At 40.6% G+C, this 27,579-nt stretch overlaps 1 protein-coding gene across 1 annotated transcript in view; it reads left to right on the top strand.

Annotated features, from left to right (window-relative positions):
• TAF3 (TAF3 RNA polymerase II, TATA box binding protein (TBP)-associated factor, 140kDa) overlaps window positions 1–27,069 on the top strand; it is a 110,216-nt gene extending 83,147 nt beyond the window's left edge. Inside the window, exons 3-6 of the mRNA XM_010001273.1 lie at window positions 3,428–3,510; window positions 22,145–22,400; window positions 26,098–26,204; window positions 26,955–27,069. Coding sequence (XP_009999575.1) covers window positions 3,428–3,510; window positions 22,145–22,400; window positions 26,098–26,204; window positions 26,955–27,069 — 561 coding nt within the window. The remainder of the gene's footprint in view (window positions 1–3,427; window positions 3,511–22,144; window positions 22,401–26,097; window positions 26,205–26,954) is intronic.
• The last annotated feature ends 510 nt before the right edge of the window (window positions 27,070–27,579 follow it).

Genomic DNA, 27,579 nt, shown 5'->3' with positions numbered 1-27,579 from the left:
ATGGAGAGTTAGAGCTTTATCAGTTGGTGCCCTGAGGTATGTGGCAAAGAAGCTAAATCCTTGAAGATTAGCAAAAAAAATGCAGCACATGGCAATAAGGGGCTTATATGACTACTAGTATTAGTTCAGGTGAAAGAAGTATTGCTTATACATAAAACTGGACAAATCCACTGACAATGTATTTTTAGTTAGCTACAAAGGAGTCTTATATTGCTGGACTTTACCTCTTTGGTGATTTGGGAAGCTTAGTAATCCACTGTAAATGCTCTTCTGCTGGCCCCAATTCCCAGTATTACTCCAGAATGCTGCTCTTTCGTTTTAACCCCTAAAAGTACATGTTTCCTTAATTTAGCTTTTAGATCACACAATGACTTCTTTAGCCAGCAGTTGTGCTATAAGAGCAAATGATCAAGTTACTGCTTGGGCACTTAACCTTCCTTGGCTCATCCATTTCGGAGGTGGCAGCACAACCTGCAGATGAGTTTGTGGTCTACCTGCAGTTTCAGCTCTTGGTGGCCTGTAGAAAATAATCAGGTTTCTATCTCTAGTATTACTGTACTGAAACAAAAGAGTTACTCAATGGTAATGTTTCCGTTTTTTTGAACTGACAATGTTCCCTCACAGCCAAGAGGGTCAATGCCATCATGGGGTGCATTAAGAGCATGGCCAGCAGGTTGAGGGAAGTTCTCCTTTGTCTCTGCTCTGCCCTGATAAGGCCTCACCTGGAATATTGTGTGCAGTTCTGTGTTTCTCAGTTCAAAAAGAACAAGGAACTACTGGAGAGAGTCCAGCACAGGGCCACTAACATGATTAAGGGACTGGAACATCTACCATATGAGGAAGGGCTGAGAGACCTTGGGCTGCTCAGCTTAGAGAAAAGGAGACTGAGGGGAGATCTCATCAATGTTTATAAATACCTAAAGGGCAGGTGTCAGAAGGATGGGACCAGACTGTTCTCAGTGGTGTCCAGTGGCAGAACAAGGGACAGTGGTCACAATCTGGTAAACAGGAGGTTTAGCCTAAATATAAAAAAAAGTATTTCTTTACTCTGAGGATAACAGAGCACTGGAACAGGCTGCCCAGGGAGGTTGTGGGGTCTCCACCCCTGGAGACATTCAAAAAACACCTGGACATACTCCTGTGTAATCTTCTCTAGGGGATCCTGCTCTAGCAGCAGGGTTGGACTAGATGATCTCCAGAGGTCCTTTCCAATCCCAACCATTCTGTGATTCTGTTATTTTTTTGTATTATTATTTATTGGTGGACTTGGGTAATGCTAGATAATGGTTGGACCTGATGATCTTAAAGGATCCAATCAAAATGACTCTGCAATTACCTAAGATTACATCCCATCCTGTTGGGGAACTGAAGCTTTTAATCAAATTTTCCCTATAATTTTGCCCTGAGCTGCTGCAAGACACAGAACAGCAACCAGTACTCTACATAAATGGGAGAAAGCAGAAGCTGAAGGGTGCCTGCTGGAAGTGTTCTGTGGTGGCAGCAAGGAAGAAAAGCTTCCATGTGAGGCTTGCCTGCAGCTCTGTGCTCCGCAGTAGGTGCTGGGTTGCTGCCCTTGGAGCCAGGACAGGAGGCAGGGAGCTGGGGCGCTGCCTTTTGTGCGGTACCAAATTAAAAGCAGACAGTTGAAACAGTTACACCCCACTTCTATGATGGAGATTACCAGGCGTGCTGTAGGAGTGACTGAGCAGCTCACGAGGCAGCTGCTGACCCAGTTTCAACTAGCCTTAATACACTGAGCTGTAAACTAAAGTAGTTGAGGAACTGCTTCATGAGAAATTGAGCCACCCTTGCATCAGGGCAGGGCTTGCTGGAGCTGGCCTCAAAGTAAGCTGCCTTTACTTATGAATCAAAATTCTATCATAGATGTAGAGGAAAACCAGGATATGACATTTTACATGCTTTTCTTCTGCCATATGAGCCCACAGCTCATATGGTTAGAATGCCTTAGTGGCACACAAATAGCAATACAGAAGACATTATTACAGAGAATGGATGACATAGATATCTTTCTGTTCTGTGTGCTGGAAGATAAGTAGCAGTGCTTGTCCAAGGAAGTTTTGTATTTGAAATAGGCACTACAGAAGAAGGAATAACCTGCAGCAAAGGGGTAGGATGATCTAAGACATGTGCCTGAGCCTCCTGTACCCAGGGTTCGATTCCACATCTCTATCTAGTGAACAGTGCTACAGGTTAAGGTGCCAGGAAGGCAGTGACTATGGAAAGTGGCAGTGAAATTGTTCCAGGTGGTAGAAGCTCTAGAGGAAAAAGCCTCTTGCAACACTCCAGGGGAATGACACAACCGAAAAATCATGCTGTTAAAAGAGCAGAGAGAGGCCTGTGAAGTAGGCTAATACATATCCATGGAGAGCTTTGTTGAAAAGCATGGTTAACTGTCAAAACACAAATGCTGCTCAGGCTGCAGCCCTTCTCTCTCTGGAGTAGACATCTCCCAGTGAACCGCTCCCGTTCTTTGGGCAAGATGTGTGGCACAGGATTTTGTCATTACAGTCTTAATTGAGTCCTCCCACTCTGGCCTGCTGTCTCCTGCACAGGTTTCTGTGCTCTGAATCAATTGTTTGCCCTTCTTTTCTTGAGTAAAGCTTTTAAAAACAGAATTCTTCCACCAAGAGTTCGGGTTTCCACTTAGCTTACACATACTATTTTTGTCTCCAAGTTCCTAGACTAGATCCAGGTAAGTGGTTATTTTATTAAATACAATGACAAGTGCTCAAAATTCTAGCAGATACTGGTTCACAGAGTTTGAGGACATATCCAAGTTGTCTAAACTCCACCAGATACTGAGGTTGGAAACCAGGCCATTTCAGGAATAGCCATTAGAAACCTCAGCCTAATTGCATCAGAAAGCAGTGGTTGTTATGCCTATATGGATAAGCACTTTCATAAAGCATTCAGTGTTGGTACTTGGGGTTTATTTGCTTTCTCTGTGTCTAATTTTTGTTCAAGAGGCTCATGGTACATTTATGTAGCATGGGAATAATTGGATATAAATCTCAGGAAAAAGTGCAGACACCCAAGCTTGAGTACTAAGGTCAAAGCATTTCGTGTCATTGTTTAGAAACACACTGGAGGTTTTTCTGTCTCTAGAAAAATACTACTTTAGGAAGACTTGTTAACAAAGTGTATGAGCAAGTACAAATGTAAAAAAATTTCAAGTTGACTTTTTAGTCTGGAATTCATATTTGTGATCTTTTGGGAGCTCCCAACAAACTCTTGACTGTCCATGCCACAGCACAGAACATGAGAGAGCAGTGATCAGTCCAACGTAGTGTGTCTCATTAAGCCCATATGCTCTTCCTTGGTTAACTCCATCAGTGCTTTCATGTTATTAATATATTTTGGGAGTCTGCTTACAGTCTTTGACTGATTATTGTGTTCCCTTGTACAGATAAAGGTGGAACCAGTTGTTCCAGCTCCATCACCGGTTATTCCTCGGCTGACATTAAGAGTGGGTGCAGGCCAAGACAAGATGTGAGTACAAATAAATCCATCTGCAAGGTGTATGCTCACCATAGTTCACCCTTCATAAATTGTGGTAGCTCCTAGTTTCAGTGGGAAACTATGAAATCTTTAGACCATTCTGAAGAAATAATTAAGCAGAACACTTAATAATAACAAGGTTTTGGATATTTTGCCCCTTTTCTTCTACTCTCCAAGTGAGACCCATAATCTTTCATCCATCCTGCTGTGTTTCCCACTTGGTGCCTTTCTAAGGTATTATCTAGACTTGTTTGATGCCTCCAGTGACATTTAGTGAGGTTTCCCTAATGGGTAGTTATCTGTAGTGTAACCTACAGCTAAGTTTCATAACGCTGTTCAGTTAACAGTTGTTTTATACTTTAAAACATAACAGTTTAAATTCCTTTACACGCGTCTGTTTTATTATAACTGTTGATGATTATTCATGAGTGTACCTAATGCATTTCCAGTGTTGGTTCATTAGCTCCCTAATTATTGGGTGCTGTTGTACAAATACTACTTTGTACTGTGTGAGCATAAATAGGATGATCCCTATCCTGAGATCATACAGCACAAACAGGTGGCTGGAGAAGCTGGGGAAACTATGCGTCACTGGGCTTTTTAGGCTGGTGCTGTGTTGTATGTGGAGGGTTTCTTTTCATCAGGTTTTTCATGTTTTTAATGGCACAGAACACACTTTCATGTCTGAAGGTAAACATGAGCACCAAATATTTTTTCTTTCAGTTCATCCCATTAAGTATTGCTAATGTAGTTGGTTCTCTTTTATAGCCATTCTGAACTAAACTTCCTAATTGTCAATTTTTCTGCTGTATGAGTTAAAAGGCATCTTTGATGATTACTCTGTTTTGAATGACACAACCGAAAAATCATGCTGTTAAAAGAGCAGAGAGAGGCCTGTGAAGTAGGCTAATACATATCCATGGAGAGCTTTGTTGAAAAGCATGGTTAACTGTCAAAACACAAATGCTGCTCAGGCTGCAGCCCTTCTCTCTCTGGAGTAGACATCTCCCAGCGAACCGCTCCCGTTCTTTGGGCAAGATGTGTGGCACAGGATTTTGTCATTACAGTCTTAATTGAGTCCTCCCACTCTGGCCTGCTGTCTCCTGCACAGGTTTCTGTGCTCTGAATCAATTGTTTGCCCTTCTTTTCTTGAGTAAAGCTTTTAAAAACAGAATTCTTCCACCAAGAGTTCGGGTTTCCACTTAGCTTACACATACTATTTTTGTCTCCAAGTTCCTAGACTAGATCCAGGTAAGTGGTTATTTTATTAAATACAATGACAAGTGCTCAAAATTCTAGCAGATACTGGTTCACAGAGTTTGAGGACATATCCAAGTTGTCTAAACTCCACCAGATACTGAGGTTGGAAACCAGGCCATTTCAGGAATAGCCATTAGAAACCTCAGCCTAATTGCATCAGAAAGCAGTGGTTGTTATGCCTATATGGATAAGCACTTTCATAAAGCATTCAGTGTTGGTACTTGGGGTTTATTTGCTTTCTCTGTGTCTAATTTTTGTTCAAGAGGCTCATGGTACATTTATGTAGCATGGGAATAATTGGATATAAATCTCAGGAAAAAGTGCAGACACCCAAGCTTGAGTACTAAGGTCAAAGCATTTCGTGTCATTGTTTAGAAACACACTGGAGGTTTTTCTGTCTCTAGAAAAATACTACTTTAGGAAGACTTGTTAACAAAGTGTATGAGCAAGTACAAATGTAAAAAAATTTCAAGTTGACTTTTTAGTCTGGAATTCATATTTGTGATCTTTTGGGAGCTCCCAACAAACTCTTGACTGTCCATGCCACAGCACAGAACATGAGAGAGCAGTGATCAGTCCAACGTAGTGTGTCTCATTAAGCCCATATGCTCTTCCTTGGTTAACTCCATCAGTGCTTTCATGTTATTAATATATTTTGGGAGTCTGCTTACAGTCTTTGACTGATTATTGTGTTCCCTTGTACAGATAAAGGTGGAACCAGTTGTTCCAGCTCCATCACCGGTTATTCCTCGGCTGACATTAAGAGTGGGTGCAGGCCAAGACAAGATGTGAGTACAAATAAATCCATCTGCAAGGTGTATGCTCACCATAGTTCACCCTTCATAAATTGTGGTAGCTCCTAGTTTCAGTGGGAAACTATGAAATCTTTAGACCATTCTGAAGAAATAATTAAGCAGAACACTTAATAATAACAAGGTTTTGGATATTTTGCCCCTTTTCTTCTACTCTCCAAGTGAGACCCATAATCTTTCATCCATCCTGCTGTGTTTCCCACTTGGTGCCTTTCTAAGGTATTATCTAGACTTGTTTGATGCCTCCAGTGACATTTAGTGAGGTTTCCCTAATGGGTAGTTATCTGTAGTGTAACCTACAGCTAAGTTTCATAACGCTGTTCAGTTAACAGTTGTTTTATACTTTAAAACATAACAGTTTAAATTCCTTTACACGCGTCTGTTTTATTATAACTGTTGATGATTATTCATGAGTGTACCTAATGCATTTCCAGTGTTGGTTCATTAGCTCCCTAATTATTGGGTGCTGTTGTACAAATACTACTTTGTACTGTGTGAGCATAAATAGGATGATCCCTATCCTGAGATCATACAGCACAAACAGGTGGCTGGAGAAGCTGGGGAAACTATGCGTCACTGGGCTTTTTAGGCTGGTGCTGTGTTGTATGTGGAGGGTTTCTTTTCATCAGGTTTTTCATGTTTTTAATGGCACAGAACACACTTTCATGTCTGAAGGTAAACATGAGCACCAAATATTTTTTCTTTCAGTTCATCCCATTAAGTATTGCTAATGTAGTTGGTTCTCTTTTATAGCCATTCTGAACTAAACTTCCTAATTGTCAATTTTTCTGCTGTATGAGTTAAAAGGCATCTTTGATGATTACTCTGTTTTGCTGTGCTGTCCTTCTCCTCCTCAGTAGGTAACTTGAATTTTACTGATTTGAAGTTGCTACGGGACTTCAGTCATTTCTTGGCTTTTATGGGACCTCCACCACAAATATCAGAGCTTTGTCCTGCTCTTCAACCATTTCTTCTTTCTTCCTTTCATAATGTTCAAGTGTGATCTGAAATTTTTGTTCCTCAGATTGCTGTGTGAAAGGTGCAGCTTCCTCAGAACAGTTGTCTGTCCTGCTGTGAATGATTTGAATGTGCACAGCTGAACAGACTGTCCCTTGAAAGGCCACAATTCCCTTTTCCTGCTTGAGGAGCTATAGATACTTTTGAACTCCTCCTTTTCAAGGACTGTACAAGTGTTTATATGGAGAAAATTAAGTCGTATTTTCAAGGCAGAAGTTCTAAATTAAAGTTCTGAAGCCATATTATAACACCAAAGAACTGACTTTGCTTCTCATCTTATCTCAACACAATCTTTCTCGTACCCACACACATTTTGAGAAGGGACTTCAGGCTCCATCTACTTCCTACAAATCATATGGATGCATCATTCTTAGCTCTGCCAGCACATAGTGGGTCAGAGATACTGACATCTTGTTCTATGGCCTTTTGGGAAACTTGCTTCTATTCCAGTTTCCTTGCACACCTTCAGTGGCAACTTCACCACTATCTGAGGACCTCACGTGTTGTGATCCTTAGCTCAGCAGAGCCTGGAGTTTAAACCCGACCCCGGAATGGGAGGTGCACAAAGCTGACTTAGCTCAAAGTTTCTAGATAAATTAGGGGAGAATGAAACACCAAGCCTGAGATCTTCAGAGTCAGGGAGTTCTCGAGGCAGCAAATGCTAATAAGTGGCTGTGCTGCAGCTCTCTGCAGCATCTGTAGTAGGCCTGGGAGGAGAACTTCATCTTCTCCACGTGACACTTGTCCTTGAGATTGCTTTAGGCTACATAACCAAACAGGGTTTGAGTCACTGACAGGCTGAGAGTTGGGGCTGTTCAACCTGGAGAAGAGAAGGCTCTGAGGAGACCTTCTAGCAGCCTTCTAGTATCTGGAGGGGCTACAGGAAAGTTGGGGAGGGACTTTTTACCAGGATGTGTAGTGATGGGATATGGGGTAATGGTTTTAAACTGGAAGAGAGTAGATTTAGGTTGGACGTTAGAAAGAAATTCTTTGTTGTTAGGGTGGTCAGACACTGGAACAGGCTGCCCAGGTTGGTTGTGGATGCCCCCTCCCTGGAGGTATTTCAGGCCAGGTTGGATAGAGCATTGAGCAACCTCATCTAGTGAAAGGTGTTCCTGCCCATGCAGGGAGTTTGGAACTAGATGATCTTCAACGTCCCTTCCAACCTTAACCATTCTATGATTCTATGATAATTCTATGATTATTTGCTTACTGGTTTCCCTTTTCTACCTTAAGTATCTCCTCACTGCCCACCATACTGGCACCCTAAAGTTGTCCCAGTGTGATGGTTGTATGACCCAGTTGCACCTTCTCACTGATGACAAACAAGAACCTAGGGAGATTTGTTACAGCTTTTAGGATTTGTCATAGTTTTCCAAGGCAAAATCCAGGAAGAAATTTGCCTTTGCAGAAGTAAATACAGTTTGAGCCACATGGCTCTATGAACTGTTTGGTGTCTGATGCAGCAGAGCTTGCAGTGGAGCTATCCTGCTCTAAATAATACTTTTCTTTTCATCCTCAACAATTAATAATCAGCCTGAAATCAGAGTATATTTTAATTTTAACGTGTTAGGATCATTATGAAAAGGACTGGTGTGGCTCTGAGGAATAGCATTACATAGCTCTGTGTGTGGCTTGGATGTCTGAAGTAATACCAGAAGATTCTATAACCTGGGTTTAAAGTTATTAGTTGAAAAGACCACAGTAGGATTGCCAGCCTTTTCAGTAGTTCATAACAGGCAGTAGCAAAAGCTTTTGTGACGTGTTAAGGGAAAGTTAAACTTTTCTTTCATCTGTGTTGGTAATGAAGTTCTGAATATCTGGTAATTACTATGTGGAAATGTGTTTCATTTATCATGTCTCTGAAGTTTACTAGTGTGGGATTGTTTGAGAATACCAGAAATTGCCATGGAAAGGTATGAAAAAAGTTTGGGGGGATTCATAGCATTTGATGAGTAAAAACTAGATGGACTAATGAGTTATTTCAGTTTCCTTTGTCAGAGAAAAAAGCTGTTTGAAGGTTTTTGGAGGTACTTAAGTTCCTCCTATTCAACTGGAGGTTGGTTGGTTTTGGGGCAACTTCCTATAAAACATAGTCTTTAATGGAAGTACTTACAGATCTTGGTGAGACTATGAAGTCTTTCAGGTGTCTGAAGAAAATGTGTCAGATTTATGGTGCTTGAAATGGAGATTCACGTCACACCATAAACACAATATGATGACAGTAACACACATTTACTCACTTAATGCAGCAGTGGTGAGGAAAATGCTTTTGCAGTGAAATAAACAGTTTATTCTCTATTATTTTGCTTCTTGACTCCTCTGCTTAAACCAACTTACAAAGCAGAAATAGTAGTGGCAGAGAAGTCTCCTCTCTATGAACACCATTAGATTCAGAGTGATCTCTGCATTCAAGCTTGTCTGGTGTGCAAATACTCTTGCAACACACATCAGTTCAAAAGAGATGGCTATTAATGACATTAGGTTAATAGGCATGAAAATGTTGCTGAAGAACAGAGAAACTAATATTGGAAAAACTGTTCTACTTTAGGGGTTTTTTTTGCAACTGTTCTAACTGCACACAGTAAAACAAGAAGAAAGTAGATTATAATCAAAACATTTCCATCTTAGTTGTAAACAATTACAGCAATACTTGCATGGATGCCACATTAGAAGAAATTTACTGGATTCCATTCTAATGCAATTAGAGCTAATTTTGTTCTTTAAATGAATAAAAGGTCAGCTAGTAAATCTAGTTTATCTCAAGTCCAGGCTTCAATAAATTGTTTTATTTAATTTGTTGTAAAAGATCTTATCCTTAATGGGCCTAGCTCTTATTGGTTTGTTTGGGTTCTAAAATATTTATGACCACCTTTTTAGATATGATTTGAATGATATGGTGGAAAGGTTTTTCACTGTTGTTTTTTTGTTTTCCACTCCAGTGTTATCAAGGCAGATTTCTAACTGAGTTAGGATAGGAAGGAACTAGAGATACTATCTTTAAAAAAAAAAAAAGAAAAGAAAAAAAAAGAAAAAAAATCACAGCTAGTGTAGACTTTTAAATTTTAAATCAACTGCAAATGATGAGCAGAATTTAATACTTTTATTCAGTTGCATCATGGTTTCTTTTTTACTGGTTATTTTCCTAAGCACAATCATTTTTCTTACACATGAGTTTTTTAGAAGCATATCTGTTGATGAGGTGTTGGCATTCCAGCTATTACCAGAGTTGTCATACTTCAGCAGAAGTTTGTGCTGTGATTTTTGATACTTCAGGTAAATTTCTTCTACATTTAAATACAATTTTTAAGAAAAAAACGCGTGGCTTCTGACACTAATGCAAGACCACAAAGGAGATTACCACTCACTCATTGCTGTTTCAGTGTTCCTGTGACTTGGAAACAGGGTATATGTTTTTTGTTAAATCAGGTCTCCACATTTACCTTAAAATATAGGGCTTCTGCTGCAGACTCATACCATGTTGCATCATAGCTCTGCAATCAGCAGGGAACCTAGAAACCACATGTGAGAAGGGGACAGACAGGTATTTTAACAGTGTTTAACTTATAAATGTGACCTGCCACTCTAATGAAGTGGCCCCTTGTCTTGCATATTTTTCAAGTTAGTCTCCCAAAAAAATCACATGAATGCTCAAATATGTTATGTGTATGTGTCTATAAAAACGTCTACTAAGTAACCTGTGGATTGTAAAATACAATTTTGAAAGGATTAAGGGATACAAGGAGTTGCTATCCAGGTATTTAACTGACTCCACTCAAACTTGTTATTGCTTGGTAGGATGTTATCAGTCCAAGGCCTAATTTATGTTCTCTTGGAGGCTCTCTCAACTGCTTGATGTCCCCATGACAAAATTCACCAGCACACCTAGCTGACATCTTTAGTAGGGAATCTCAAAGCAAAATGGTGTATATATAAACCAGATTATTTTGTGACCAGTACAGGTGACTTCTCCATGTAATATTGGTGACCCAGAAGCATACTTTTGGGACTGAGAGGTCAGGGGAAGCTGTCCTGTGCTTTCTCTTTTATTCACCAAGTTTCTGTCATCATCTAAGTCTTCTACCACAGTAAGGTGCTCATTGCACATATTTTTATAAGTTGGCAAGATAGCACACGTCTGGAAAAACAAAAGCCTGAAGGAAATGCAGCTTGGCAAAATCTCATTGAATCGAATTGAACTGAATTGAATTGAGAACCTGAAACACAGCTGGTATTGTTGGAGGAGATTATTTTTCATAACTTTATATGGTTTGGATCATCATTGCTACTTGCTCAATAATTCATTAAGTACAACCCCAGTTGGACAACGGAATTGCAGGAAAATAGTTCTTTAGTCATACTTTTTGAAATTCTGAAAAATTTATTGTCTAACCTGCAGCATATGGAGTACCAACCAGGTGGGTAATGTTCTCCAAAAACAGATGGCTAAATGATGGATCTTCTGACTGCAACAGGCTTGGCTTACATAAGGGTTGAGCTGCAAACTCTACAGAGAATGGATTTCCTTGGGAAGACTGCACACACACATGCACAGACTTTAAAAAAGCACCAAGGGAAGAGAGAAGAAGAAGGTATTAGCAGATCCATCAATATGCTTTTTTCTGACCTGGTTAAACACATGAAAATCAGGCAAGGACCATGTTGGTGTTCTCCTAAGGTTATTGAGGATCTGGAGTTGCTGCTGTAACATGAATATGTATTTTTTGAAAACTGCTCAAGCTCCCTGGGAGTTGTGGGAAGAAAAATCTAGATATCTTAGATGGAACTTTACTATGAGATTCAATTAAACTAGAACTCTGCCCTATGTAGTTTCCACGACTGCATCTTATTTTCAGAGTATCATCTTTGGTGGATGTTCAAGGAGCTTTTATTTTATATAGGGTTGTTCTTATAGGGATAAATCAGACCATGGGAAGAAACTTTTGAACTTTGGGTGCTGTTTAGTGAAAGCTACTCAGACTTTGATAATTTAGATTACCGTCTTCATAGTGTTTGCCCACAATAGCTGAATGATGGGGTTCATTAGCTTCCCTGGGTAGGCATATCCAAATTGTTTGCCTCTAGCCTTGGCTCCCTACGTGTGCCTGGGGAGGAAGAGCTTTTTATTGCCTTGTCAAGCCATAAGTTTGCATTACCAGCCAAGTAGCTCGTGACCCATTCCATTTATTTCACTGTGTTGTGGTGGACAAACAGGTAAAGGAATCCTGCTGGAAGCCCCTCCTTCCACACATTTCCATGAATAAGAGCAGTGTTTGGAGCAGTTAAGGCACCGTGACCAAATCCTCCGAAAGACGTAATGCAAGCACCATGGGGGCACTGTGAGACACAGCTGGGGGGGGTGTTGGTTAGCCTGCAAGACCTTGCTTATTCAACAGAAAGCTCTGGAGGAGAACTTACTGTGGAATGAAGTGGGAGGGAAAAAAGTGATACTTCAGGGAGAAAAATGTAGAAGGGTCAACCAGTGTTTGGGAAGATGAAACAACAGGGAGTGAGCAGCGAAAGACCATGTTTATTGGAGGACTAATGGGGACCCCAGTTAATTTACAGTGCAGCACTTTGCAGAGGAAGACCATGTTAACCATTTGTTGACAGAATTAATGGCCTAGGTGTCAATCCAACTTCAGATATAAGACAAAAAAGAGCATGTAATGGTGAAATCATTTTTTATATGATCAATAGACCACCTAAGTGAGGAGGCAGAGTAATGAAAAATGATCTTGCTCCTCTCCAAGGCTGCAGAGGTGTGCTTAGGGAATTCTGTGCTTAGGGAATTCCAGTGATTTTTGCAGCTTTCATAAATCTTTGTACGTGTGTGTTTGTGTGTGTATATACATACCCACATTGTTCTGTTCTGTAGTCTTGTAAGTTATAAGAGCTGGAGGACTGATTCTTACTGCCTTTTTAAATGCTGAATGGATTTTAATGAAGATATTGACTCAGGTATGATTCATATCCCTTTTCTGATTGTTCTTTTTCAGTGTAACGAATTGGTCCCAACTCTGCTGTAAGATCCCCATGTGTGGTCTTGTATCTGTCCAGAAGTCTCGTTCACTTTGGTGGAGGTTGCAAAAGTTACATTAATGAAATAAAATAAAATAAAATAACCCAAAAGCTAAATAATACCCTATCCCTTTTACCAAAAAAAGTAAACTATCATTTTTGTTTATATTTCTGAGGGTGATTTAGATCTTCACTGTGCATGAGTTATTTCCAACTTCAGATGTAGTCCTTAGCCTTTTTTTTTCTTTTTAATTACTGAAGCCACCTCAACTAATTATTCATCCTGTTTATGGTAGGTGGTAGGCTGTGGCAAATTATTTTCATTTTGCTGCTGGCCACATTGGATGATGACTCCAAAAGTGAATCCATAAAAGGGCTTGAGTCATTAGAAAACAAAACAACTTGCTGTGAGATTCTTTGATTTTGCTGCTTATTGCTCAAGAGTAAAAAAATTGTGTACTGTACACGACAATTAAAACAACAAAAAAAAAAAAAGAAGAAGAAAAATACTTCAGGCAGGTTTAGACACATAAGCAAATTGCTTGTGTAAATGGGCATGAGCAGCTGCCCTTACAAAGCACCACAGAAACCAATCAAATACGTGTGAAAGATTAGAAAGGCAGATGGGTGTTTGTTTAAAAAACAGACTTTGCCTCATTAGAAGCTGACTGCAAGAGAAAGGTACTGATTTGTTCTTGTCTTTGACAGAGATGTTTCTTTTTAATTCACTTTTATATTGAAGTTTTCAGTCAAAACTACACAGCCCTAAGGATTCACAGTATGCTTCCTGGGAGCTGGATGTGGGCAAGAGGGTGGTGGAGGAGCAGCCATCCATAGACACAAAGGAAGATGATGGTCCTACCTGAATTTAGTAAAGCTGTCCTGTGAGCAGTGGATCTGTAGCTGTACAGAGCCTCCCAAGTTCCAGACTTTGCTTGGTTCTTGCAACCAAGTGTCTCAGTAACAAGCTGCAAGTTACAGTTTTGGAAGTTTCTAAATCCATGCTGGCATAATTTTCTGGTAGTCAATAGAATTCATGTTTTGCACTGGTTCCTGTTAAGGAGGGTAGATGTAGGACAGCCCGTAGGCTAGCTTCTAGATCATGCATCCCATTACATTTCCCAAAACAAACTATAATAAAGGGCAGTTTGCAAGGAACACATAAGAGAAAGTTTGCAAAGAGCTTATTGACATAAACATGTTTTACCAGCTTCTGGTTTTGCTGCTGAGAGCTCAGCAGAAGGGGATAATCCCAGGTGGTTTTCACATCGAAGCTCTGAGCAGCTTGTTATTGATGATAAGATGAAAGATACCAAGACACCACACTACCAGCTCAGTTTTGTGTTGTCAGACTGGCAAGGAACCGTCTGGAGATGCAAGTCAAAATGGTGAGAAAGAAAGGGAGGGAGATGGAGGAGTCATCAGCAGAAAGGTGTTTGTGGTTGCTGGGTGAAGTACCCCAGCGTAACAGATACGGAGGGTGGAGGCCAAGGGCAGAACTCTGTTTCACTTAAAGTAATGGAAAAATAAACAGTAGAAAGCCTGTAATTCCATTTCAAGAGTGCAAATGTTCATAAACCAAAGGAGTTACCAAGGAATGTCAGCTGGACTGAAGACTTAATGAATTCAAAAGTGGTGTTTTTTGCCTATGGGAAGGGAGCACTTGTAGCAAAATGCCCACAGAATGAATTGTATGAGTAACTCTTTCCTGATGGGAATAAGCATCGTCCCTCTAGGAGAAAAGGACTTTTACCAAAGAAGTTGTGTCTTCAAGGCAAAAGACTGTGGAAGTGAAGTCACTCTTGGCAGAAGTCAAGCTGAAATAAAATGTTGTGAAGGATATTGACAAAATTGGAAAAGAAGGGAAGAAGGAGGACCATGGAAATGCAGACTGAGAGCAGATGAAGGGTAATGTAGGTATGAGCCAAAAACCAAAAGAATACTTTCCTTCTGATCCTGTATTCATTCTTCATTGAGTAGGACAAGATTGGATACCAGCAGTAGGTTGACAGCAATGGAAATTACCATCACAAATTGGGAAGGAAAATACAGAAACTTTTATGCACTGAAGTCAAGAAATGGGAAAATGTTTCTCCCAAATTCTAGAAGTGGGTCATGAATTTGCAGACCTGGTGACAAGTAATTTCTAATACAGTTCTTTTTATTTTAAAATGCAAAGTTTGTCAAATCTGTTTTTAGTAAATAATAGAAGTGCTGAAGAAGGGAAGAAGAGGAAGTAATCTAGACACCCGGTGACAGCAGTGCAAGTAATTATAAAACAGATTTTGGAGGAAGAGCTGATTAAAAGCTTGGAAGTAATGTAATAAAACACAAACCAGAAGTAAACCATATCAACGGGCTTGATATCAATCTCTGAGAAAGCAACTGATTTTCTAGGTAAGCCTAGTCCAGTTGGCAGTTCCTTCAAGAGCTGCAGCTGCAACAGCTGATCTTTTGTGTTTCATCTGAGGTATCTGTTTCCACCACCAGTGCTGAGAGCACCTTCCTCCAACTCCCACTGCAGAGTGTTTTCTTCTGCAGTGGGGAAATGGTTACTGGGTGCAGGATCAAATGGCTTCCCCTCCAAGGGAAGGTCTCAGCTGTGGTGAAGAGGTATGACGCTCACAGATGTGTAGCTGGAATAAAGTTGACATCTCTCCTACCACTGGGAGAAGGGATGCTCTCTTCTGGATGAATAAAAGATGGCAAATTCAAGCTGGATTTCAGGAAAACATTAATACTATCACACAGGACATTCATAGTGAAGCTGGAAAAGACAGGATTAGCAGAGGAATTGCTCAGCAGTAAGGAACTAGCTCAAAGGAAGACAGCAACCCAGAGTTGTAAGAGAGCTTGTCAAACCAGAGAGGAGGCTGCTAGTGAGCATGCTCAAGGATGTATTTCAGGACTGGCTTGATTTAATAATTTAATTTACCTTTGTCACAGAAGGAGGTAGAACACTGATGCCTTTGGTTGCCAGTAAGGTTGAAGGACCATGCTAATACAAATGAGGATCTGATGATTGTTTGGAAAGAGCTGAATCCCCTCAAATAGAAAGAAGAATTGTTATTTAATTCATTAAATGAAAAATTGGAGTTTAAAGCTTTGCATTTGACATGTACCAATAGAAATTTAAAGAGCTGATCAGTAGGTGTAACACTGCAGCTGGTGCATTAAGGGGTGAGGGATCATTAGTTGATCACACAGTGACAGAGTTGCTGACGTATGACAAGTGTGATCATAGGATGTATTACAGGAGGTGATCTTAGCAGAGATAGTGAAAGTGTCCAGGCCATCTTATGAGAACCTGTTGATACTTCATCTGAAATGTTACATTCAATTCTTGAAAGCAGTTCAGGAGGGATGAATTGGGAAGAGCAGGTGCAGAGGAGGGTTTGAAGCACTGTTAGGGGGAGCATAGGGGAGTCTGTGTTGTGATAGGAGAGGAGAGCAACTTTGTGTGTTTAGTCTAGCGTGTGAAGAGAGTATGTGATTGCTGGCTACAAATACCTCAGGCAAGTAAACATTTTGGAGGGAGAAAGCAATTTAAGCTAAAGAACAATTTTGGCACAAAAAGAAATGGGACTTAATTGGCTGTGAATGTAGGCTGGAAATTAGAAGAGGTTGCTGTGCCACCCAAGCAGTGAGATGCTGGAACAGGGTAATGGTGGGGAGAAAAAGATTAACCAGTTTTAAGATGAAACTCAATAAACTTGTGAATGGGATTACGTGACACGATGCCTGCAGAATCACTAGACTCATTTGCCCAGGAAGAGGTGTTTGCTGGGTTTTGCTGTGGAGATGAAATGGAAAATGGGCTCCATGTGCACCAGTGAAGGTCAACATGCTTGCATGGAAATTGTGCCATTTGTATGAGACCAGGCAGCATCCATAAAAATGGATAATATCTTGGAATAAGTGTTCAAAAGTTCATTTTCCTGGGCAGGAAGTGTATCACATTGTGGACAATTTATTACATGAAAATATTGTTCTTAATTTCAAATTTAAGTAGAATCATAGAATCACAGAATGGTGAAGGTTGGAAGGCACCTTAGAGATCATCAAGTTCCAACCTCCCTGCTATGAGCAGGGACACCTCACACTAGACCAGGCTGCACAAACCTTATCCAACATGTCTTTAAACACCTCCAGGGATGGGGCATCCACAACCTCCCTGAGCAACCTATTACAGTACCTTCCTGCCCTCATGGTGAAGAATTTCTTCTTCATGTCTAACCTAAATATACCCTCTTTCAGTTTAAAACCATGATCCCTTGTTCTGTCTCCCTATCTGGTAAAAAGTCACTTCCCAGCTGTCCTATAGGCCCCCTGCAGGTACTGGAAGGTGCTCTAAGGTCTCCCCAGAGCCTTCTTTTCTCTAGGCTGAACAGCCCCAACTGTCTCAGCCTGTCTTCATAGGAGAGCTGCTCCAGCCCTTTGGTCATCTTCATGCCTCTTCTCTGGACCCTCTCCAGCAGCTCCATGTCTTTCCTGCACTGAAGGCTCCAGAGCTGTACACAGCACTCCAGGTGTGGCCTCACCAGAGCAGAGTAGAGGAACAGACTCAACTCCCTGGCCTTGCTGGCCACACTTCTCTTGATGCAGCCCAGGATACGGTCGCCCTTCAGAAGTCTTTTTACTTGCAAAGTTGCTAGAAGGTCTGCTGGAGCTTTGATACATTTTGGCACTCTGCAAAGCCACAAGTTGGTCATAGCTTGTGTTTGTGGAGTTTGTATCTGTCAATATGACTTGTTTGCACAGAATAAAATATTCAGCAGGGCAGAAGTGATAAAAAATAAGTTTCCCTTTCTCTAAGTACTATGGGAATTAGCTTGCATTACAGATCTTAAATTACACCAATTCTCCTCTAGGGTTAGAATAAAATTTTCAAAATCACCTTTAATCTGTGAATAATCTAAACCATATGGAAATCTTCCTAATTCCCCTGGGTGTTATAGGTCTTAGAGTATTATGTTTTTTTCTGGTGCAACAATCTCAGTTCCAGGTATGAAATTTTTCAGTAATAAGATAGTTACGCCATTTAACTTTCTAGTGCTGAGGAACTTATATCAATAAGGAATATCAATACTAATATATGATAATAATCCTCTCATAATCCAAGTGATTATGTACTATTTTTATTTATGTCGGTGTAGTTGATGGTGCCATTTTCCAACATACAAAGACCCTTTTAGCTCCTGCTCCTTGCTTAAAAATGGGCCATGGATTCAAAGAAGAATTGGGACTTTTCAAATGTTTTTCCTTTGGGCAGAGAAACAGCTTCTTTGGAGCTCTGCCTCTGAGAAACAAAGATTGCTGTGATATTTTCACTAGACCTTCAGAAACACTAATGCAGTGTGTTTTTGGAGCTCATCACCCATAGCAATCATTCAGCCCTGTGGCATATATCCTATTTTTGAAAAGCCATTTCCTTTCGGTACGTGTCTTTTCCCTGTTGTTTATATGAAGCAGTTAATGGGGCTTTCGGGCATAAGGATCAGAATGAAATCAAATAAATTACTTCCAAAGGTAGGAAACCATTTCACACCTTGAAGCGTCTTTTTGCACCAGATGTAGCATCTTACAGCTCGTGTCACTTAGAGCTGATTATAAACCAACTGACCTGTTGCCACGCTTAAAATCTTGGTAGAATTTACACTTTACCTGCAAGGCAACAATTCATTTTCATCCTGTTTAGGTTTGGATCTGTAGCTGTGAACGGAGTGATTGCCCCAGAGGAATGGTTAAAATGGATTTTCATTTACAGTGTCACAGTATCATTCTGGTTGGAAAAGACCTGCAAGATCATCGAGTCCAACCACTAACCTAACTCCGCAGCATCCACCACTAAACCCTGTCCCCTGGCACCACATCTGTCTTCTTTGATGTCTCCAGGGATAGTGGCACAACTGTCTCCTCAGACAGCCTGGATCACCCAGCCCAGCTCCCACCTCAGAACAGGACAACCCCAAAGTTCACACCATGTCCTTGGCAGGTTTTCATTCACTCCACCATTATGAAGAGGTGTATCAATACCTGTGTTCAATTAAAAATACTCGGAGGTTCTGTAAGAAATACAGTTCCTGCTCACATTTAAAAAGAAATCCACAATGAATTTAGGTTAAACACAACCAGATACACAGTGTTTACATTAATTCAAGTTTATTTTTACGGGAGTGGTAGCCTGTAGTTATGATTTGTGGAGGGTCTTATTACAACATCTATTCCAAGAGTTTTCTCACACCCCTTCATTCCGGATAAACGATTTTCATTCAAAACCAACTTTAATTTACTTTTTGTCCTTCAGTGTAGAGCATGTTTGTGATACATTGTCAGGGAAGCAGCCTGTAGAGAACTGTAATTCTTATCTCAGGCCTCTGAGTGTGTTGATGGTCATTGATGTTCATTTGTATTTGATTACCTCAACAAATATTAATCCAGCCTCAGTTGTAGATGTTTTTGAATTGGGGTGGGGAAGGAGGTGAAATTTTGTCATATTTAGTATTGTACTTGCAGACTTGAAATTTAGAAGTGCTGATTTTGGAAGCACAGGAAAAGCATATTTGGGAAAGAAGGTAACAATAGATGTCTGGTGATGTCCAAATGTAGAGTATAAATCTTAGCAAGGACCTAGCACCAGGAGGATTGAAGTTCTGCTGTAGTGAGAACCACCTACTTGTAGTGTGCTCTGAGCCTCACTTTTCCTGTCTATAAAATAGAGCTCATCAATCTTACCATCATTTACATAATGTTTTGATATCAGGTTTCTCTCCAAGTCTGAAGTAACATTAATTATTAGTCGTGGGACTTCTGTTTCCCTTTGATTTCTCCCCACCTCCATATTGCCATGTATGCAGCCCCTTCTTCAGGAAGGAGGACAGGCTAAACCACCCTCGCTGAGATTACTCCATCACCACTAATGGTGTAGCACATTCATTTCTCCACTCTGGAGTCTAAAGTCTCTGAACTTTATTAGCCCAAGGGAGTGGTAGGCCCAAGCGTGCTCCAAAGTGCCGATCTCCTGTTTTGATAACTGAGCTCTAATATCAAGATAAACAAGCTGCCCTGTATACTGAACATGTCCTAATTGCAGACTTCAAGCAAACCAGCCAATCAGTGAGCGTGTGTCACCTGCTAATGAATATTTGTCGTTTCTGAAGATTTCATATGTGATGTTCCTTCTATCTTCTGCAGTTATTAGTGAAGTGGCTTTGAAGACCCTGTTCAGGAGGAGAACCTGCCTTTATCTAGACCAAGAAACTGTTGTGATTTAATTTCATATGCTAGCTGGGCATGGCCACTCTTATTCAAACTGTATTAGCTAATACTTCTTTAAAACTGTTTACACTGTGTGCAAAGTTGTGTTTAAAATCCTATTAGCTAATACATTTTCTAGTCTAGACTTAGGGAGAGTTGACTCCCTGAAGAACTTGTAGCAAGACTTTGTTTACTTGCAGGGGAGTGGAAGAGGGAGGCAGGAAAATAAGGGGTAATAATATTTGAAACCATCCAAATTACAACTGCAGTGCCAAACATTTTGCTGTCTGTCCCTCTCCTCACTTCTATTATTGGTAATATTGGTTTTATTGAGAGGTGGCTCTCAAGTTGTGAGGGTGACTTTACAAACTGTGGGAGTATTGCCACCAACCAAGGTCTTAGATTATCATTGTTGGGAGCCAGGGTTCTCTGTGGGAGCAGTGGAAGGAGGAGGGCACATCTGAGTTGGGGTGGCCAGTCTAGCAAGAGCCCCAGGGAGCCTTAGGAAAACAAAACGTCTAATTGGACAAGAAATACATCATGGACATTCAAGAGGCAAAGAGAAAACTTCCTTGGTGAGAGAAAAAAGAGGAGTTTGGATGTACTCCATTAACAGGAGAAAAAGACTGGATTTTATGTGTAGGTTGCTCCCAGAATGGCCTAATATTGGGACTTCCTTCCTTCCTACAAGTCACAGACAGCATAAATTAGGAGTTCTATACTTTGAATTACAGTCCAGCACCTTACTGACACATACAAAGAACCTGAGCTCCCAGATTAGGTACCTGAAGCAGTCACTAGAATATTGAGTGGTGTGAAATGTTTATGAATGTGTTGCTGATGGAAAATCATCTTAACACCCTCTCCGTTCTAAGTCTCTAATATTCCTTGGTTTTGGTTTTCTTTCCCTAGCCATTCATGGTAGGTCTGAGAAGGTAGGTGTGATGTTACAGTTGGCATGTTAGGCAAGGATACCAAACCCAGTGCTCTCTTTCCTTTTATTAAGTCTGGTTTTATTATAACTTGCCATAGTTCTGATGTAGTATCTTGGGAGAAAAACTTTATTATTTAAGCCAAGCATTAAGTACTGTGTAATTCCAAGCTTTTCTCAAATGGTAGGTTGGATTATTGACTGGAAGTGCAGACGGTGTCTCCAGTCATAGTGATATTCCCTTTTGAATATCCTAAGAGAGTTGCAGTAAACTCTGAAGTTCAATGTGGAATTCCACTTGAGAGTGGAGCTGGACTTCCCTGGTTCCTAGGAATTTTTGGAATTTGTTTTTCGTCATGGTTTTCCTACTGGTGTCTCCAACTTTTGCTTTCTTAAGATATCCTCCTCTCTGGAATGTCTAACCTTTCTTTAAATCACCTTCTTCCTACATCAGAAACCAGTTGCATTCCTACAGTTACCATTGAAATATAAATAAGTTTGTTAAATGATTTACCAAAATGTGGTAAAACAAATAGACCTATCCTGTGTTTTGTTTGAGTGGTTTGTTGTTGGCTTTTTGTTTTCTAAAACTCCTTTTGCTTTTCTTTATGTTTCTAATCTAGAGCCTCATAGTAAGGGCTTTGTCCATGAAATTGCATGCACATCAGTAACACTGTGTATCAACATTTATGAATAAATGTTGGGTCCTCTATGTGTCCCCCTTCCTGGGCAAGATTATTCTATACTGTGTATTTACTAGAGCTACATCCTGTCTACTTCAGCTACTCAAGTAAGTAGCAATATTTTAACTGCTGAGTATATAGTCTGCGTCATTTATTTGCCCTGACTAGATCCACTGCTGATTTCATAAACATTTGGGGAAAGAAATACCAAACTAGCAAATATTTGGAGAACCCCCTAATGTAGGATCTTAAGAGGATGATATCGTCTCTCAGTTTGGAGATTAAAATCAGTGCTGTTCACAGCTGATTAACTTTCCTTTCTAGTATTTCCCACAAAGTGAGCTAATGTAATAAAACTTAATGAAACAAGGTTTAGTAAAGCCACAGAGAATATTTGTATGACAGTGAGCTTTAGAGTGGTTCAGGCTGTCCTGGTGTCCACTTGGTAATGGTTCTGTGCTTTATCCAGTCCAATGGATGGGTGTAGCAATGACAACATCCCCTGTGTTGGGTTGAAACAGGCTCTACAATGACTCAAAAGTGATGTGAGTTATCTGCACTGTCTTTTCTTTCTATCTAGTCAGTGATTGATGGTTGCTTTCTTTCCCATCAACTCTTAATGATTCTCATTTTTGGTCCTACAGAGTCATCAGCAAAGTGGTGCCAGCTCCAGAGGCCAAACCTGCTACTCCTGTGGGCCGACCCAAAACACCTCCACCCGTGCCGTCACCAGTGCCAGCTCCTGTTCATGTCACCCCTCCTCCAGCTCCAGCTCCTCCTCCTCCACAGGCCACTGTCTCACCAGCCCTGATCCCACCACCCTCTCCAGCTGTCCCGGCGGCAGGAGGTTCCAAAGCTCCGGTGAGGAGCGTGGTGACCGAGACTGTCAGTACTTATGTGGTAGGTATCACATACTGTCGTGCTTTGTCCCAGTGTCCCAGCACCAGTGACATTCATCTCTTGAGTTGTTGAGCTCCTGAGTGACTCATCATCTCAAACTGCTGGTGCCTGGACTTGTGACGTTGCTCTCTGTTAAGCCACTCTTTATCTAGTGCTTGCTTCCATGCACGTGTTTTGAGGGGTTAATAACTTAATTAAAACACTACTACTAGCACAGAGTTTTTTCTGTGTTCCCAGTTCAATACTGAAGTTTCTTTTAACATGTCCATTTATATCCCACTTGGCATTTTTTGCTAACTGAGCAAGAGCATTTATTTTTGGAGGTGGGGATGTTTTTTTATAGATGCTTTCGTAAGTGCTGAATTGAAACCTCAAATGTCAACCTTGCCATAGATTTTGCTGTCAGACAGGTAAAGTACAAAACCTTCATACAGCATCAATAATTTGATGTAGCCCTCATTTGAAAGCTGTGGAGTCCACTAATCTCTATTCTGCTTTCTTCAACATACAGAAATTGCAAATGTTTGTCCATCTCAGGAAGTCTGTAGATAGTTCATTAATCTACAGTTCATTAGTCTGTTTCACGTATGCTGTGAATTTGACCTCTGGTAGCATTAAGACTTCTTCATTCCTTTAGAAAAGTCTCCCATCCAATATGATGTATGAACTACATTCTCTCTAAGAACATGGACCTCTGGGCAGGACTAGGATTGCTATGCTACTGAAGATTCGTGCTTTAGATGCAATGTAAAAGGAAGTCCAGACCATTTCTGGTCACTGAAGAGCAGCAGATACCATTAACACCAGTAGCAGTGTTGTTATCCTCCCAGTACTGGCTACATTCCAGCTTGGTTGGTGACACCTTGCTTATCTGTAGTGGGGAAGAGTTTAAAAATCTCACAATTTAGAACACCTGAAAAGTGCATTTATTACAGTTTCTTGTGCTTTAATTGCAAATTATGAAGGGTTTTTCTTTTTTTTTTCTTTTTAATTCCTGTTTTTATAATGATTCCTGGTGTGTAAATCTATCCTGCCATTTCTAATGGAAAAGGTGCTCTTCCCTTCTGGACTTAACTCTTGTATCATGTTACTGGTCTCTATTTAAACAGCTGCTACATTTCACTGCCAAGTTGGTTACAGCACCAGATGACTGCACATGGGCTGTGCATATCTTTAGGGTGCAGGTTACACATCCTCACCTTCTGTACCACAGGTGTAAATGCAGTGTCACTCATATCTTGCAGGAGTGCCCAGAAGCCTTGAAATTCACTCTTAAGAGAGAAGCATTTTCAAAATACTGCACTACATCTGATTTTCTTCAGTAGGCATTAAAAGCAAATAATTAAGAGATTATGTTAGTCTAAATAAGGAAAACCTAGAATTTTTCTTGGGTACTTCCAGTGGTAACAATGTATGGAGAATTCAAAGGACACGTAGGTTCTAGGTTTTTTTCTCTCTTTCACAACATCATAGTAAAAATCAGGGCTTTACTGCATTAGAATCCAACCAAGTGCACAGGCAGAGAGACTCCTGATGTGGGATGTTTATAAGACAAAAAAGCTGAACCAAGCTGGTTGAGGAAGAAGGCAACAGTTAATAACTGTTAGCAACTTGTACAAAGGGAATCCAGGACACAGAATGATGATGAAATGGCTTTCTCCAGGTCACATGGGAAAGCTCTTCTAAAGATAAGAGTGGAGCCAGTGTGACAGAGGTGTGCAACTCCCTTCTGCAGGGGAGGACAGGAGAATGATTTTAGAGTTTAAAAAAAAAGGTGCAATGTGGGATCTCCCTGTAGGACAGCACCTCAGCAAGTGTGCTCTGATCATTAACAGCCAGCAGTTTGTACTAAAGTACCATTCAGCAATCACATGCTGTTCTTCCACAACCCTTGGCTCATTGAGGAATGAGGAGTTACACAGGATTCTTAACATACTCATTCAGCAGTCTGATTCCTTGTTTAACAAACAGGGAGAAGTTTCAGTGATTATAAACCACCTTGTCCCTCTCCAGCCCCTGAAAGCCTGAGACAAGTATTCTGCAGGCAAGCATCCCCCCCAAAAAAAAAAAAGTTTGGAAAAGTTAGGGAATGTCTTCTAATGGGGCAACATCAGGCAGTGCTGCTTGAAACAGGCAGCACCACTTGGGTGCCTGCCAAGTGCAGGTGCTCGTGCTGAAGGATGGTGTGGGTGCCCAGGTTGCTCAGGCAGGTTGTCAGGGGCTGTAACTGTCAGCACAAGAGCCTGCAGCCTTGTTCCTCTGCAGCAGCATGGCAGAGCATCTCCTCCTTCCCCAGCAGGATTACCCCCCAGAAGTGACGCCAGGTGCAGACAGTTTACCTGCAGAGCAGATGCTTCTCCACCAACCTAAAATGTCTTTGGAGATGTGAGATTAGATGTGTAGATAGGAATGATTATTGCAATCCATCAGCTTTAAAATCAAGCTCCTTGTATGATGTTGCCTCCTCCATTTCGCTGTAGGGAAGGGGATTGTTCCCTGCTTAGTATTCTTGGGCTTTGTATTTTTTAGTTTTAAATCACACACAAAAAATACAAGGCTTTAAGAGGAGTCAATCAAGAGTAATGTGTTGGTTGCAGCTCTGGTACATTCCTATTGATTTTTCAGGACGAGGTGTAAGATGTACAGACCACCTTGTAGTGCCTTCTTTTCATTTTTTTTTTTTTTTCCAAGACCATTTGGGGCTTTTCATCAACTACTTTTTAATATAATTTTTTGTAAGCTGTACAGATAGCAAAAAGTTCTTGCCTTAGATACGTCTAGATGCACTAATGCACAAAAGCTGAGAACAAAACAGTTCATGCTTTTGAGATTCAGTGGTAATGTGCAAATCTTCATAAAGGAATTATGAAATCTGGGTAATACCCCAGACATTTGCTGCTTTGTATTGTTAATTGCACTTCTTTGAGTGGGTATCATGACATTTTGCATGTGTTTTTACCAAAGAACTGTTAAGGAAACCGTTTGAAATTTAAAAATACAAATAATGGGTCTAGCAGGATATAAACATTAAAAATAATAATAATTCATACCGCTCTGAATATGATAAATCCCTTAAGCAGCTGCCTAATACTGTAAATGATCTGCCTCTCTTGTTTCGTTTACCCTTTAGTAAATTGTACTGTGACATAAATGTCATAAGGGGAATGGAAAGTTACTCAGTAACAACTTTTTTTATATCCTGATCTTATCAGCTAGTTGAAGTTGAAGACTTTGGCTAATAAGTAATACAGCAATATAGACACATGGCACTGTATATTTTACATGCATATAAAACTGTTATCTTATGCAAGAAGCTGCCATTGCTCCTTCTTGCCATTAACAAGGTAGACTTTAAAAAGTTGTGGTAGTATAGACAGAGGAGGAATTGTGTCCTTAAGCCCTGGCTGCTATATGTGAACTCCTCTGCTTAGGTCGGGTGGTGTAACTGGCTTTACTGGTTTACTGGACAATACAGAAAACTACCTGCTTTTGTCGTCGTGTACAGTACAGGAAAATCAATTAAAACATAACGCCGAGCACTTTGGATCAGAGAATTCATAAGTAACAACGGTGGCTGCCAAACTGCTTTGTCAGATAAGCAAGAAACTTTTTTTTTTTTTTTAACTTATATTTTTCTTTTAATTTTGCTGCCTGTTTAGCCTTGCAAACCAGCTAACTTTCCTTTCCTTTGCACCAGATCCGAGACGAGTGGGGTAACCAGATCTGGATCTGTCCTGGCTGTAACAAGCCAGATGATGGCAGTCCAATGATAGGTTGTGATGACTGTGATGATTGGTATCACTGGTAAGTTGCTCTCATCCCTCCTATTCTGCTGTTCCCTGGCAGATTTGGGCTCTATTATTAAAACACTACTTTTTTTTAAGAAATATTTCGTGATGCTGGGAATATTTAAATGTCTGTACTGTGTCCAATTGAATCATCTGGAAGATATTTTTATCTCTGTTTCTCTGGAATTTGAAGAAGCAGATTTTAAGCTGTGAAGGAGAGTTACTTTTTAATTAATGGTCGTTGGTGATAACAGTTGTTTTTGAAGCTGCTGGGAAATATTGCTGATTCTGGTAATTTTGTGAGAACTACAGGATTATGAGCATAGTGTATACAGATAGACATTTCAAATTATGAAGCATTGTATGAACAGAAATATAAATGTCAGCTTGTATAAAAGGGTTGGAGGGAATTAATCACTTTTTAGGTGTTTTCTTAAGCAGACACATATCAAGGTTTTTTGCAAATATGTTAAAAGCAGCAATGGAAAATTATTTTAATCTAGCCTAATATACCTGAAAGTGTGCTTGTATTTTCTATCAAAATAACATTTCGTATCTGAATGTCCTTTCAGTGTATTTTTTTTTCAAAGCAAGTGTTTTTTAGATTTCTGTTTGATCATTATATTAATTAAGATAATGATGATATAATTGCTACATTGATCTGAAGGCCAGATCCTGTCTCCCACTGGAAAAGTTTCATTTCTTCGGCTAAGAAACAAAAGCCACGTTACTCCACTGAAATGATTCGATATTTTCCTGCCCGCAGGCCTTGCGTTGGGCTTACAGCTGCACCCCCAGAAGAGATGCAGTGGTTCTGCTCCAAGTGTGCCAACAAAAAGAAGGATAAAAAACACAAGAAGAGGAAGCACAGGGCACACTGAAGACTTCACAACGGACTGGAGTCGTGCGGTCGTCGCGGCACCTTCTGCCCTGACTCGGTTGCAGGGGGGATCCAGCCTGCTCTGAGTCACCCTCCATCACCAACTGTTAGGGTTAGGATTCTGGAGTGAATCAGGGTGAGGAGATGCTCTCTGTCAGGGGCTGCAGCGTTTCACAGACCGGCTGAGCCCAGGGGGTTGGATTTTGGTACATTCTGATCCCATCTTTCAGCTACCAAGGGCAATTTGCACAGAGCAACGTGAAGATGTCAGTACTTCATGGTACCGCACCCGGGGCTCGGCAGCAACAAAGATGAATGTTGTAAATACAGATACCTGTCCTATTCTTTCTCAATTTGTTATGCATCCCTCTTGGACCTTTGCAGCAAGGTGCTGAGAGGAGGAGAAAATGTAAATTGCAGTAAGTTGTAAACTGAGGAGACCTTCTGGAATCATTTCTGCAGTCAGGATACAGTTCAGCCTCTACTTCTGCTGAGCCAGATAATCACAATG

This window comes from Chaetura pelagica, unplaced genomic scaffold, assembly GCF_000747805.2.
Source record: "Chaetura pelagica isolate M959 unplaced genomic scaffold, ChaPel_1.0 scaffold66, whole genome shotgun sequence".
NCBI lineage: Eukaryota > Metazoa > Chordata > Aves > Apodiformes > Apodidae > Chaetura > Chaetura pelagica.
Note: the sequence above shows the minus strand (reverse complement) of the source record. Positions and strands in the feature narration are given on the sequence as shown.